This window comes from Herpailurus yagouaroundi, unplaced genomic scaffold (genome assembly GCF_014898765.1).
Source record: "Herpailurus yagouaroundi ecotype Mexico unplaced genomic scaffold, PumYag 193, whole genome shotgun sequence".
NCBI lineage: Eukaryota > Metazoa > Chordata > Mammalia > Carnivora > Felidae > Herpailurus > Herpailurus yagouaroundi.
The window spans coordinates 1,675,052-1,690,394 of record NW_024412424.1 but is presented as its reverse complement, the minus strand read 5'-3'; the positions used below and the strand labels follow the sequence as shown (position 1 = coordinate 1,690,394).

The following is a 15,343-nucleotide window of genomic DNA, read 5'->3' as shown; positions in this document are numbered from 1 at the left end:
ATCCATCCATCCATCCATCCATCCATCCATCCATCCATCCATCCATCTAAGCATCCATCTGTCCATCCATCACCCATCCAATGAATCCATCCACCCACCCATGAATCTATGCATCTATCCATTCACCCACATACCCAAGAATCTATCCATCTATCCATCTACCCACACACCCATGGATCAATCCATGAATCTATCTCCCCTTCCTCCCTCCCTCCCGTCTGGCCATCTACCCACCCTTGAGTACTTCCCTGGACAACCGCTTCAACTCGCTACCCAGCATTACGTCTTTTACGTCTTCTCCTGGCTAAAGGGGCACACCTTTGGCAAACTCCACGGTCCGCATCAGCTTTGCCTGTGGTATCTCCAGAGCCACCAAATTCAAAACCTCACCAAGACCAAGACATAGCTTGGCGTGTCCTTGCCAGTTCTTGGCAGACTAGCACCTTCAGGTCATTGTACTTGCTTCTTGGGCACCGGGGCCCATGCTCCATGACCGGGGGACAGAGGTCCCGCCCCTCCTGCACCTACACCTCCCACTTTGACCCACAGTTCAGATCTTCACATCGATGACTTCGGAAAAAAAAAAAAAAAAAAAATCACATTTGCGTCTCCGTACGATCCACACGTCTGCACGGCCGTAATGTCAACACTGAGCTCCCAGGCTGGCTCTTCCTTACAGGGATGCCCCAGGACCCCAGGCCAAGGCTGGTGGTACATGGCTAGATGCCTACCGACTCACCCTCTCACGATGCCACTCTCCAGGTAGTTGACTTGGATGAATTTCCCAAATCGACTGGAATTGTTGTTGTGGGCTGTTTTGGCATTCCCAAAAGCCTGTGAGGAAAACGGAAGCAGGGTTTCAGATCACGAGGATGAAATGTCTACACGCGCCTCAGCCTGGAGCCTCGGAGGTCCCCCTGGGCGCCGTGGACGCTCATTTGGCTGAAGTCACCCGGCGGCCCGAGAACTGGAGACCCCGAAGGTGTGAGGCCCAGGTGGGCTGCACCATACTTAACGCTTTATCTCTGGGTTTGGGTTGGGTGAGGGGGGTTCAAGTGTTAAGTCTCGGACGTGAAAAAGGCCAATCAGCGGCATCCTTTTGCAGTTACAATTGTTCATACGGTGAACTCTGGCCCGTGGGCTAACTCCAGTCTGCTGCTTATTTTTGTACTGCCTGTGAGCCAAGAGTGGTTTTTACATTTGTAAATCATTAAAAAAAAAAAAAAAAAAAAAAAAAAAAAAAAAAAAAAAAAAAAAAAACCAAGAAGAATATTATATCCTGACACATGAAAATCCTATTCACGTTTTCGTGTCTGTAAATGAAGTTTTATTGGTGGATAGCCAGGCCCGCTCATTTATGGATCTTTCACGGCTGTTTCTATACCGTTAACAGCAGAGTAGCCATGAGAGAGACCTGCGGGCCTGCAGAGCTGAAAATATTTACTATTTGGCCCTTTCTGAAAGGAGGTTGCTGGGCCCTGGGCTGAGACGGGTGCTGGGCTCCAGAAGAATATGAGGCTGGGTAGGAGGAAGCAGATGTGGAGACACGTCCCGTCCTGGAGGGGGTTCTGTAATTCTGTGGGATGGCAAGCCAGTTCACGGCAAATTTTTTCAAAGTTTATTTCTTTTGAGAGAGAGAGAGAGAGCAGGCAGGCACACTGGAGGGGGAGGGGGAGAGAGACGCAACCCCGAGCAGGCTCCACACTGTCAGCGCAGAGACCGACTTGGGGCTCGAACTCATGAACCGTCAGCCAAAATCGAGAGTCGGCCACTTAACCGACTGAGCCACCCACGCGCCCTGGAGAGCTTTTTGACTGGAGTAAAACTAGCATAACACAAACTTAACCATTTTAAAATAAACAATTCAGTGGCATTTAGGACTTCCCAGTGTTGTGTAACTGTCACCTCTCATTCCAGAACATTTCCGTCACCCCAAAAGGAGACCCCATCCCCATTAGAACTCACTTCCCATCCCCCCTCCTGCCTCCTCCAGCTCCCGGCAGCCATCAGTCTGCTTTCTGCCTCTATGGAATTGCCTGTTCGGGACATTTCACCTAGGTGGGAGCATACATTATGTGGCTTTTCTGTCTGGTGTCCCTCACTCCGCATGATGCTTTTGGGGTTCATTCTCATTGTGGCACGAATCAGGGCTTTATTTCCAATACACAGAGGAAAGTATGAATAGTGCATGGAGTCTGTGACTCAGTGGGGTCCCCCTGGAGCCTCCTAAGGGTCCACCACCCAGATTAAGACAAAGCACACACCCTGCCCAGGTTTTTGGGGTGCCCCCCTTTCCATGAGGTATCCAACAGCCCTAAGGGGTGAACGGGCAGGGGGAACACATGATAAAACCTTGGGGGAATGCAGGGCAGGGAAGAAGAAGGTGCTGGGGGGGGGGGTGTTTCCTGTTTTCAGGGAGAAAGACACTGGCAGAGGTGGGGGCCATGGGGCTGGGCAGATGAGGAGAGAAAGGCAGAACTGGTCATGGAGACTGGCGCTCAGCTGTCCAAGCCCTTGTGTCTCCAGGCGCCAAAGAAGGGGTGACATGGGGTGGGGTGATGCCCCACTCACACACAGAAAGGGAAGCCTGGTGGCCACAAGGAGGGTCAGGCCAACAGTGTTCCAGTTTGAGAAGGCTGAGCTGTATGGAAGGCTGGGAAGGCGTGAGGGCAGCGGGAAGGAAGTGGCAAGGCCACTGTCAAGGTCTGCAGGGGTTTGGGGGCTGAGTGTAGGTGTGTGAGGGTCCGGTGGGCCAGGGGGATGAGGACAGGGCAGGGAGAGGTGGAGAGGCTCGCAGGGGACTCAGGAACCGGGAGACGCGCCCACTCGGAGAGCAAGCAGGATTTTCTTAAAGGCCTCATTCTGCAGAGAAATGGATGTAGCAGATCCCCGATCAGAGCTTCTGGTGTCGCGATGTGAAGGCCCCATGAAGAAGTGTCTGCCGGGACACTTCCTTTGAGAACGGCTCCAATCAGCAGAGCCCGGAACCAGGGCAGCGGCACCGGGCTGTCAGGTGCCTGGCACATGGGGATCACAGGACAAGCAACTTCCTGCCCCACTGCTCCAGGGGCTCCAGACCCCAAGAATGGGCCCTGCTGAAAGACCTGAGGCCAAGTCACCCAGCAGGAGAGGAACAATGAAGGAGGTGCCCCAGGGAGGCAACCTGGCCCAGTACTGGAAATGGGGGCTCTGCTTGGGGCAGGGGTGGCGGCTGGGCACTTTTGGGGTTGGGGGGGGCTCCCCACGGCCTCATGGAGGCAGAACCCAGTCTGAGGAGGCACTTTCCCAAGTCAGCGGCCACAGGGGCCCCTTCTCGTCTTCACAAATGCTTCCTTAGGACGTGTCCATTGGCCGGGTTTTGAAAGCCTTCGAAGAGCTGAGTTAAACACACGGGCTCTTCAGCCAGTGGGAACGACCAGGTCCTGACGTGTGACTGAGCTGCCGGCCCAGTGGCTGGGTGACAAGAGCCTGGGGCCAGGTCTGGGACTGCCTGCTCTCCCAAGTGTCTATGGAACCCAGCGCAGGGTCCCCAGCCTCGGCACTGCTGATCCTCGGGGCTGGATCCTTCTCAGCGGTGGGACCGTCCGTGTGCTGTTGGGTCCTGAGCAGCGTCCTTGGCCTCCACCTGCCAGAGGCCAGCAGCATCGGCGACAACCAAAAATGTCCCCAGAGCTGGCTGAACTGTCAGGTAGCCCTGCTATATACAGAGGGAGGTACGACGGGTCTGCAAGGCTGGGTGGTCGAGGGCTCTGCGGGCCCTTCATCTCGTCCTGAGGGTCCCCACGTGCACTGCAGGCCTGTGGAGTCCTGTGAGGAAGCAAACTGTCTTTCTAGGTTGAATCCCTCGCTCCCCGAGTTCGGCCTTGGGATCGTGTTTTGTTTGTTTGTTTGTTTGTTTGGAATGAAGCCTGTAGACTCCTCAAGTTCTGCTCTGGGAATCAGCGGGCAGTGGGTCCGCTGCCTCCCTTCATCCCTTACGAGACCCTGCGGGGTGGCATCGGAGCGGAGGACGGGCCAGGGCCCTCCCCCTGCGCCAAACGAAAATAAACTCGGTGAGCAAGCCCTCCTGCCTAACTACGAGCAGATGGGGAAGCGATGCCCGAGCCCGTGTGGGCTCCTTCCCCCGGGTACCAGGCCTCTTTCTGTACTGCGGCCCCTGTAGTCGGGGCCCCGCTACAGAAGCTCACCAACAATGTGCACACACAGCCCAAGAGCCCACAGCCATCCCCCTTTTGAACTCGGGACAAGTCTCTGTGGGATTTCTAAGGAAACAGGGCTGGCGTCCTGGGGACCGCAAGAGGGAAAGTCTTCGGGATGTGAGGGCCCACCAGCCCCGTGCAGCCCAGGCTTTGGTGTGGGGGTGGGCAGTGACCTCATGTGTCTGGTATGCGGTCTCAGAACACTGCGACTTTTCAAAGCCAGTCTAAAAATATCCGGTTGCCGCTATTATACGTCCGAGGAGGAGGAAATGCCGGCCTGGCGCGCGCGGCCAGGGGAACTATTATGTAGCTGCTCTGGGGGCTGGACCGGTGCACGCACGGGCTCAGAGCGCAAGACGGCACAAGGGAGGACGGTGTGCATGGTGGTCATGTGGGGCCCGGGGTGGATGGGGGGTGGGGAGGAAGCTGGATCAGGGTGCCGGCAATGATGCGATGTGCTCTGGCATGGGGGCTGCGGAGGCCACATGCTAATGCTGCCTTCCCACCAGGCCAGAAAACCCACAGCGCTGGCAAAATGCTATGGGAGAACAGGCCTCTCCTTTCCTGGACACATTTTCCAACCCCCTCCTTATATAACATAAAAGTACACATCTCTAATACAAGTTGCACACTTTGGGAAGAAAAAAAAAAAAAAAAAGGAAGGAATCCTGATAAGAAACCCATTAAGAGACGACTCTGTAATTTAAAATTCTCCAGGCACGGTTTTTAGGTCACACTAACAAAGGAGCAGCACCCCCGCCCTCCCTCTGATGGGGCAGATGGCACCTGGGCCTGGGGGGGGGCGCGGGGTCCCCCCCGCCGGCCCCCCCCCCCCCCCCCCCCAAGGATGCCAAGAGCTGGAGGCCATCTGATTTTCTTCCAACTGTCCTGATCTTTGAGGTTCCTCTTTTGGGAAATTCAAAAAGGTTTCTTAACTTGGAGATATCGAGGCAGAGCCTCTCACTTAGGCAGACATTTTAGAAGATGCCTTTTCTATTGAAACAGGATGCCTCTGCTCCTGGCTGAGACGCGTGGTAAACATTTTAGGAAGGATGGTGATAGGATCACAGAACGACCCGTGGGGAGTCCAGTCCCACGCCAGGCGCGATTGGAGCTTCTGGCTCTTTCTTCTGCCCTAAGAGACACCTGTGCCAACCCCCATTTCAGAAGAGGAAACCGAGGCACAGAGAGGCCTGCCGACCTCCCCGAAGTCTGAGAGCAGGCAGGCGGTGGACGTGACCCTGGGTTGGAACCCAGTGTCCTCGTTCCCAGGCCATGCCCCATGCATTGGCCCCCTCAGTCCCCACAGCCTGGGCTCCCTCTTCAGACCTATTGTTGGTGCCTGCCTGCTTGTTCCAGCTGAGGCCACTCCCCCTGGGCCTGGTGACCAGGCAGGTGGATTCCCGAGCCCCTTCTGAGCTTACAACCCTGGTCTCTTGTGCATCCTGCACAAAAACCAAACAAGTCTCGATGGACTGTATCAGGCAAACACCGTTTTACTTTCAGATTTCAAAACCTAAAAGCCCCATGCGATGAGCTCACGAAGGCAAACGCACTTGCCCACCTCCCGTATTGACAGGTGAGCCCCAAGGAGGGATTTCCCCTGTTGAGAAGTCCCCCAGGATCCCTGCCCGGGGTGGCTGTCCTTCCAGCCAGGCTGAGGTGGCCCAACCCAAGATAACTCTGCTGCTCCCGGATTTACTTGTGGCCATTCTTTCTCAGCGGAAAGTTCTAGCTTACTCTAATGGCTTTGTCTTGGTTGCGGGGTTGGCCTTCTCTGTTCTCCTGATCTAGCCACAGGGACGACCTCACTTCCCAAGTGTTTGTGAGGCTTTGGCACATAAGCTCTCATTCACTCATTCGTTCACCCATCCATCCAGTTGACAATTTGTTGACTGGCTGCTGTGTGCCTGGAACTGTTCTAGCTTCAGAGAGCACCCTCCGTGATGGGGGTCTGAAGGGGATGCCTGCACGTCCGTGGATCGGGGGTCACCATTTCTAGGAGCCCCCCGATCCGCCCAAGCAGGGTGGGCTGCCCACCGCCTTTTGTGGCCTTCCTGCTGCCCCTCCCTCTGCAATGCCACCTCTGGGTGAAGCCTCCGTCCCTGCCTCAGACCATGAGCCACACAGGGCTTCCAGATCTCTTGTGTCCAAGCCAAGACTGGGCGTGGGGACGGAGGAGTGGCTGGGGTTGCAGGCAGAGGCTGAAGCTGGTAAAAGAACATCAGCGTATCTTAGGCAACAATGAAACGCAAAGATGGGGTCGAAAGAGACTGTCGCTCGCTTGCTGGCCTGCGGGAGCCATCTTGATCGCGTCGTTGGTGGGGGCGGAGAACGCGACACCGAGATCAACTGGAAGCTGGTGCTGGCATGGTGGGACCAGACTTCTTTTGCTAGATGTTTCAGGCATACTTTGCTATGTGAAACAGCGCTTGGCCTGCACCCACTGACGGCTTGTGCCCGTCTGGGGACACAGACAACAGTCATACATGGCAAGAGGCACCCGGAGGTGTCCCGTGGGCTCGACGGAGCACAGAAGAGCCACAGGTAGTGTCTCTGCCCAGAGGACCCTGGTGGGGGACTGCTCTGCCAGGTCTGCTGAGCAAATGGCCCAGTGGCGTCCACTTGAACCTGGGGCTTTCCAGTGTGGAAATGCTCGGAAAATAACCCTGCGTGGGGTGGAGGGCTATTGCTGGCAGAAAGCCCAGGAAACCAGCTCTGTCTGCAGGGGATTCCAGTGGGTCCTGGTGGCTGTGGGGGAGGGCTGCAGGCCCAAGGCTACCATTAGCAGGTGCCAACCGGGGGGGAGGGGCAAATCAGTTCAAAGCTCTTGGGTTTCAGATTCCTCTCCAATAAAATGAGGGAGAGAGGGGCGCCCGGGTGGCGCAGTCGGTTAAGCGTCCGACTTCAGCCAGGTCACGATCTCGCGGTCTGTGAGTTCGAGCCCCGCGTCGGGCTCTGGGCTGATGGCTCAGAGCCTGGAGCCTGTTTCCGATTCTGTGTCTCCCTCTCTCTCTGCCCCTCCCCCGTTCATGCTCTGTCTCTCTCTGTCCCCAAAATAAATAAACGTTAAAAAAAAATTAAAAAAAAAAAAAAATGAGGGAGAGAACCTCTGACTTCCCAGGGTGTTTAAAGATGAAGTGAGACTGTGCGAACCGTGGGCAGGCCAACTTGTTCTGTGAGGGGCCACGTACTAAAGACTGGGGCTTTGTCAAAGCGACTCAATTCTGCCACTGCAGGCCGAGGCAGTGACAGAGGCTCTGTACACGACTGGAACGTGGCTGTGCAGAGGACCCCCTCCTGATGCCCGGCAGGGTAGGGCGGCCGTGGGCACGGACCTCTCCTCAAGTTGGCAACTTATAGCCTGTTTCTGTACAGTCTGCGTGCTAAGAATGGTTTTCATGTTTTTAAACACTTGTTAAAAAGGGCGCCTGGGTGGCTCAGTCGGTTAAGCGTCCGACTTCGGCTCAGGTCACGATCTCGCGGTCCGAGAGTTCAAGCCCTGCGTCGGGCTCTAGGCTGATGGCTCAGAGCCTGAAGCCTGCTTCCGGTTCTGTGTCTCCCTCTCTCTCTGCCCCTCCCCCGTTCATGCTCTGTCTCTCTCTGTCTCAAAAATAAATAAACGTTAAAAAAAAATAAACACTTGTTAAAAAAAATAAAAACGAACATTTAAGAACATGTGAAAACGATACGAAATTCACCTTCCGGTGTCCATGAATAAAGTTCTGTCTAGCGCACAGCCATGTCCCGTGTCTGTTAACATACGGTCTGTGCCCGTTCTCGGACTACGGCGGCAGAGCTGAAAGTGACCCGGGGGTCCTTCATGAGACAAGCGTGCCGGCCACTGTTCTGGGGGCCCTCAGGTACATGGACGCTCAGACACAGGGTGGGTGAGCATCGTCTGGACGGACTGGTCTCCCCGGGCACAGCAAGGACACAGAGAAACAGGACCTTAAAGCACGGAGGGCCGGACAGGCCCGCAAGGTCCCAGGAAGTACAGAAGTAAGAAGTACAACTAAAGCGATTCCCACAGAACTGCCATGTGGGGAGCAGTGGAGGGGGTGGCCAGTTCTCGGGAGGAAAGATGCCAGGGGAGGACAAGGATGATGATGGGGGGGAGGGTGGTAATGCTGGTGAGAGGAGGGGGCTGTGGGGTGGGAGACAGGAGCCTCCTCGTCACTGCCAGCCTGCCCAGGAGGCACAGCTGACTCAGGGGGCCTGCAGGTATGGGGCAGGAAGTGGAGGCTTTCCAGGGCCCTGCTGAAACCCTGCCTCTGCCTGGATTCTGTTCCCTTCCTGTTGCCCATGGGGCTTGGGGCAACCAGCAGCTCTCATCAACAGCCAGCTGCTGGATGGATGGACAAATGGACAGCAGGCATTTGCAGAGACCCGAGGGATGACGGGATGTAACTCTCACCCTACCTCCGTGTCCCCAGTTTCTCACAGGCTCTGTCACTCTTATCTGGACTGGCACCAACGATCAGCCACAGACCTGGCCAGAAACACTGAAAACCAGCAAGGGCTCCTAGGGGGACCAAACCAAGGTCCTGGGGGACCGGAACGAGGAGGAGGAAGAACAGGACGAGGGGGAGGAGAAAACCAAGTATGAAACAAGTTATCGCATCTCATATTTCACTACATTTTTGTTTAGGTTATAATGAAACCACGTGCTAGATCACAGAAAGACTAAAGAACAGATCAAGCTTTGATAGGGAGAGGACTTGCTTGGTTCCTATTGCACCAAAAATATTTGAGGAATTCATCAATTTCCCCGCAGGCTCATCTTATCTGTTGTGACAGCCAAATCATTCTCTTGGGGGTTTAACTTGGTCCTTTTTCTCAGGTTTTAGAGCTGGGAAATTAAGTCACTTTCATTTGTTCATATTTATGAATGTAAAGTGCTTATGGCTATGAATTGTCCTCTTGGTACTGCTTTAAAGGGTCTTGTGGATTCTGATAACACATAGTTTTGGTCATTGATTTTTAGAAAATCTGTAATTTTGATTTATAGATCCCCCTTCATCTAGGAGTTAACAGAGACTTATGATTTATTTTTCAAAAAAATCTCCATGTGGAAGGGCCTTTAAAAAATTAATTTTTGGGGGTGCTTGTGTAGCTCAGTCGGTTAAGTGTCCAACTTGGGCTCAGGTCATGATCTCACAGTTCGTGGGTTTGAGCCCTACATCCAACTCCGTGCTGACAGCTCAGGGCCTGGAGCCTGCTGTGTCTCCCTCTCTCTCTGTCCCTGTCCCACTCGCGCTCTGTCTCTCAAAAATATACATTAAACATTTTTTTAAAAAATTAATTTCTAGTTTTATTCCATTGTTAAAGGTACTGCTTGTAGTGTTCCTACTTTTGGAAGTTCTAGATGCTTTCTCCGTGGCCTGATATAGGAATGAGTTTTGTGAATGCTCCATAAGTACTTAAGATTTATTCTCATATCACAGTCAAGGATTTGTGATATGGCCACAGATCTGTCTCAATACATGGTTTGGGCATATTACATGCCTGTGATTTGCTGTCCACTCAACCAGCCTCTTGCTATGCGTTCATATCTGTTTCTCCTGGTATCTTCTATAATTTCCACTTTGGAATGACAGCATCTGTATTGTCTGGTGCAGACATTGGCAACTATTATACCTTAAGTGTAAACTGAGGCTTTTGGCATTATGATGAATGTCATCACATGTAACCTTCAGAGCCCTGAGCTCTGCCTTCTCCGTGTCCATGGACCGCAGAGCTCTTCGCTCCGGTTTCTATCTGCCTGCTACATCTGGGCCTGTTTTTTTCATTCTTAGCACCCTGAACCACTTTGATTTAGGCGTGTCTTCTTCATAAACCACACAGTCGAACTCGGCTTGGTGAGCCAAGCTGAAAATCCTCTCCCTTTAGTAGGCAGATTGCACCCGGTCACATTTAACAGCACGACAGACTCGTTTCCTCCTGAAGCTCAGACTGCCATCATTAGCTCCCTTCCCCACCTGCTGCTCATGGAGGTGACTGAAGTCATTCCTGAGTGACTGAAGTCGGAGCAAAATCCGGGTCACGTGAGGACGTCCTGGAATCCTGAACCTTTTCAACCTCACTTTGCAACTGATTTGCATGGCGTTTGTGTAGCGGGACGTACCCAGGAGAGAGCACGCTGACAGGAGAGCGTGAGTAGAGGACTTGTTCTGTAAGTGGGCAGTTCATTATGGAAGGTTTCATCTTGGGAGGACAACGACTTCCCTACCCAATTCCCAAACAGCATGCACTCGGGTGGCAATCGTGAGAACAGTGAGGGCTTTTGGTAGTTTTTATGCAGCAAAACCAAGCATTTGCACGTGTGAGGGAAGGTGAGCTCCCACGGGTGGGCTGGGGGGTCTCCGGAGCATCCCTCCACCCTTGTGGAGGCACTACGGACTCTCTCCACATCCTTGGAGAAGGGGTTGCCTTTGACCCCATCCCCCATCTCTGGGGTGGGCGAACCTGTTATCTTGGGGCTCCCCTGCTTATAGGAGGGGGGAGTTAGAATCGCCAATGAGTCACCACTACTGTGCCACTCTGGTGGGTTGGGGAGACGGAAAGAAAGAAAAAGTTGAGACCCCAAGTATGAGCTGTGGGAGCTTGGTAGAGATAAGAGTCTTGGGCCCCATCCCGAACCTGCAGAATTTCTGGAAAGGCCAAGGAATCTAAATTCTTAAGCCAGAGCCTGAGAGGGTTCTTCTGATTCATGGTAGGATAAGAGCTATGGCTTTAGGATTTATTATGAAAGTGATGTATCTCGGGGGAGAAATAAAGCAAGAGAATGTCTACTTACACTCCCCTCTTTCCTGGACGTCTGGAGTAGAGGTCTCAAGAGTCAAGGGCAGAATGGAGCAAAATACTTGGGTGTTCAATGCACTTGGTTTAATCAGGCTGCTTTCCTGACGTTTAGCCCTGAGAGAAGGGCAGCTTTCATACTACAGGGCTTTGCCAGGATTGGCCACTCCCCACCTGTACCCCGACCCCAGGCAGGTCCAGCCCCTGTCCCACTCGACAACCTTGTTCTGCCAGGCACAGTAAGGTGGAGGGGTGAGGGACGCCCTTGTGATGATGATGCCCGAACAGGCACAGGAGGAGGGATCCTTGTTGAGAACTGCCTCCTGGCTTTGGACCCTCACAGCTCTGAGAAGCGAGGGCTCGTCTGGGAAACACCCCTGGCAGGGGGCTGCGCTGTGTGCCCAGACAGGCCTGGACCAGAAGCCGCTGCTCGGGACGTCGCCCTGGTTGTCCGACACTGTCACCTGCACACAGCAGCGGGGCTACTGTGGCCAGGGTCCCGGCTGTAGCGGAAAATATCTCAGAGGAAGAGACAAGGATATGGAGGCAGCGAGCATATGGGTGATGGAGGAAAGGACCCAAGAAGACCACTGGTGATGGCTCTGCCCGACAGAAACGGGGAAGCGGGAGAGGGTGGAGGTGCGTGCGGTCCAAATTCACTGTGCCAGGATCTTACCTATCTGAGGTTTACTTTGAACATTTCATTGAGGTGGTGGGAACTTATCTAAGCCCAGGGTCTGCAAACTATGTCCCACAGGCCAAATCTGGCTGAATGAATTTTTTTTTTTTTTAAGTTTCTTTATTTTGACAGAGACAGAGAGAGCATGCGCAGGTTAGGGGCAGAGAGAGGGAGAGAGAGAGAATCCCAGGCAGGCGCTGCACCGTCAGCACAGAGCCCGATGCGGGGCTCGAACTCATGAAACCACGAGATCATGACCTGAGCGGAAATCAAGAGTCGGATGCTTAACCGACTGAGCCACCCAGGCGCCCCTGGCTGAATGACTTCTTACCAAAAATATGAACTTTTAATTGTAGAATAGTTTTGGATTTACGAAAAGCAATATATAGGAATATTCCAGCAAAATTCCCGAGTACCTCACAGCTTCCCTGTTAACCCTGCATTTGTCACAATTAACAAACCAATATTGATTAAGTTATTAGTGATTAAGTTCATGCTCTATTCAGATGTCCTCAGTTTTTCCCTAATGTCCCTTTTCTGTTCCAGGATCCCCTATCACATTCAGTCATCCTGTCTCGTTGATGTCTCCGTACAGAGTTTCTCAGACTTTCCTTGTTTTTGAGATCTGACCAGTTTCGAGGAGGATTGGTTGGGTATTTTGTAGGCGACCCCTCAGTGTGAGTCTGTCTGATGCTTCTCTCCAGATGCACCACCTGTTTTTTATAAATAGTGCTATGGGCACGTGGCCCCACCCATTCATGTATGTATTATCTGTGTCTGCTTTTGCTCTTTGAGGGCAATGTTCCATAACTGATAGAGACTGCATGGTCCTAAAATCTGGAAATGTTGACTACGGGGCCTTTGACAGAATCAGCTTGCAGAATTGTGGTCCAAGCCTCTCTACAAGGGCAGCGGCCTCATCCAGGATATGTACCCTGGAGTGACCACCACTGACCCACTCTGGCCAATTTTACTATCACTCGGCCCCTGGAGTTTCAGCAATTGGCATAATGGGTGTTCAAAGTGGGCTTCCATGGATGGAAAAGTGGGCTGGACAACACATTTTTGAGACATTTGCCTCCCTTGAGAAATTCCTTCTAAGCGTCCTGTGGCCTCTGCTTGAGGGATGGGGCTCAGGGACATGGAGACACTCCAGTGTGCCCGAAGCCACCAAAGAGGTCAGAGCCAGTTGAACGACCTCTAGGATGTCTGGGCTCCTGTCTGCTAAGAAACGGTGTCTGTAAATTTCATCTGGGACTTGTACTCATTATCACCCTCCCTGGTCTGGCTACTGATGGCAGCAAGGTGCAAGATCTATGGGAGGGAATCAGGGAGGGGACGTGGCAGGTCCCCATGGGGAGTTCCAGATGTGTAGAGCCCCACTCTGCATTTCTGTTTCAATTGTGAAGTCCCTATGACATAAAAGTCACCATTTTAACGATTTTTAATGTGTAATTCAGGGGCGTGTGGTATGTTCACCATGTTGTGCAACTGTCACCTCTAGCTAGTTCCAGAACATTTCATCACCCCAAAAGAAGGGCCCCCCACCCCCATGAGCAGTCACTCCCTGCCCCCCTCCCCAGATTAGCCTATCACTACTTTCTGTCCCTATGGACTTGTCTGTTCTGGACACATATAGATGGGATCACAGAATATGTGGCCTTTTGTAAGGTGGCTTCTTTCATTCACCTTTGCTGCTCTCGTGACCCTCTCCACGGAGTCTCCCCACGAGGCATCCTCCCCACCTTGGTGTTACAGTGACCTCATCTCAGCACACACTTAATCCCTGCTCTTTCAGAGCCGGGGCTATCAAACTGGACTAGCTTGCTATTAGAAACAAACAGCCCTTGGGGCGCCTGGCTGGCTCAGTTGGTTCAGCGTCCGACTTCGGCTCAGGTCATGATCTCGCAGCCTGTGAGTTCGAGCCCCGCGTCGTGCTCTGCCCTGACAGCTCAGAGCCTGGAACCTGCTTCCGATTCTGTGTCTCCCTCTCTTTCTGCCCTTCCGCCGCTCGTGCTCTGTCTCTCTCAAAAATTAAGTATTTAAAAAAAATATATTTTCTAAACAATAATAATAATAAGAAGAATTAAAAAAGAAACAAACAGCCCTGGAACACCAAATGGCCTCAGGATGTGGGGTGGCGGGAGCTCTGCTGGCATGACTCTGCTGATCATGTGACATTCTGGACCTCTGGCTTTCCCAGAAGGCCTTGGGGTGGGACTCAGCTAGATTACTGGGGGCAAGAGCCTTCTATACTGAGGATGTAGTGCATGCAAAGGCCCTGGGGTCAGAGATCAGCAGGCAGAGCAGAGATGCACACTTGCCGCAGGTCACACAGCACGTGGCAGCTGCCGTCTTCCTGGCCTCCTGGCAGGGGCTGGCTCTGGGCCCTGAAGTCCTACGGGTGGTAAATTATGGTGGAACGGGGTGCAGTCACAGGCTGAAGGGCAGGAACTGGTCCGGGCACTTCGGTAGAACGAAAGGTGTTCCCTCAGGGGCCGCATGTCCTTGTCATCTTCTCTCTCTCACAATCTCCCCCACATTCATACCTCCAATGAGTACCTTTGTCCAGGTAGTAGCTACAGAGCCCCAGGCTGGATTTTTAACTGCATATCCTAGAGGCCCCTCAATTACAGCAGATTGCTCGGCCCTGGCACTGCATTTGGGGCCAGATCATTTGTGTGTGTGTGGGGGGGGGGGGGCTGTCGGGGGCTGTCCTGCACGCTGTAGGACCTTGAACAGCAGCATCCGTGGCTTCGACCCTCTAGATGCCGGTTTGCAGTGTTATCACACGCGCCCTTGGGGCAGGATCGCGCCAGATGAGGACCAAGCCTTAAACTCCATTAAAAAATCAGCTACCCCGGGGATCCCCGGGTCCCAGAGATCCATTTAGCCAGGAAAGGCTACAGGCCTGTGTCTGTTGCTGCCACGTGGTGTGCTATTCTCCCCTCCACCTAAAAGGAACTGGTCAGCAACCCCATGCTGGGGTCACAGGGCTGGTCACAGTAGCTGGGCAGGTGACCGACAGCCTCAGGCTCAAGGGGCCTCAGGTAAGTGGAGCCTTGCAGGGCTTGGCCTTGGAAGTTGGCTGTGGCCAGCGGGTGGCTGACCGACACGGGGGGAATTTCAGAGGGCAGCTTCCCAGAGATGCTGGGGATGGGACACTGGAGTCCCTCCATCCTGGGTAATCGCGAGGAAACAAATTGGCTGCCAGGCCATGTGGCTGCATTGCCCAGCTGTGCTCCCGCCCCATACAGCAAGGCAGATGTAGCTGATAGACGGCCCGACACTCCCCCGCCCCGTCCAGTCCTGGTGCAGCCAAGTATTCAGAACCTTCCGAAAGGGCGGTGGCTGTGGCAGGGGTGTCCCGGGCCCCAGCTACCCTTTGCCTTTTAATCAACTTTTTCCGTAAGTCCCAAAGAGGCCTTTCTGGGTGCTTAAAATACAACCCATAATTTTCACTTTTCTCTTAGATGCGGCGTTCCCAAAAATACATAAGTTCCCCTTTTGTCTAAAATACCCTTAGATGGTTGCAAAGGGTCAGGGATCTGCACTTTTTCTATGCAGAGACCAGAAAGGCAGCCTCGCGGGTCTGCAGGGCCCAGGGAGGACAGAGAGCAACAGCGAGCCCCGGCATCTGGATGGCCACCCCTTCCGCAGCATT

At 53.4% G+C, this 15,343-nt stretch overlaps 1 protein-coding gene across 9 annotated transcripts in view; it reads right to left on the bottom strand.

Moving 5' to 3' along the window:
• MYO9B (myosin IXB) overlaps window positions 1-15,343 on the bottom strand; it is a 95,186-nt gene that overhangs the window by 42,777 nt on the left and 37,066 nt on the right. For all 9 annotated transcript variants that reach the window (XM_040444844.1, XM_040444839.1, XM_040444842.1 and 6 more), the window contains exon 3: window positions 740-834. In XM_040444844.1, the coding sequence (XP_040300778.1) occupies window positions 740-834 (95 nt within the window). The remainder of the gene's footprint in view (window positions 1-739; window positions 835-15,343) is intronic.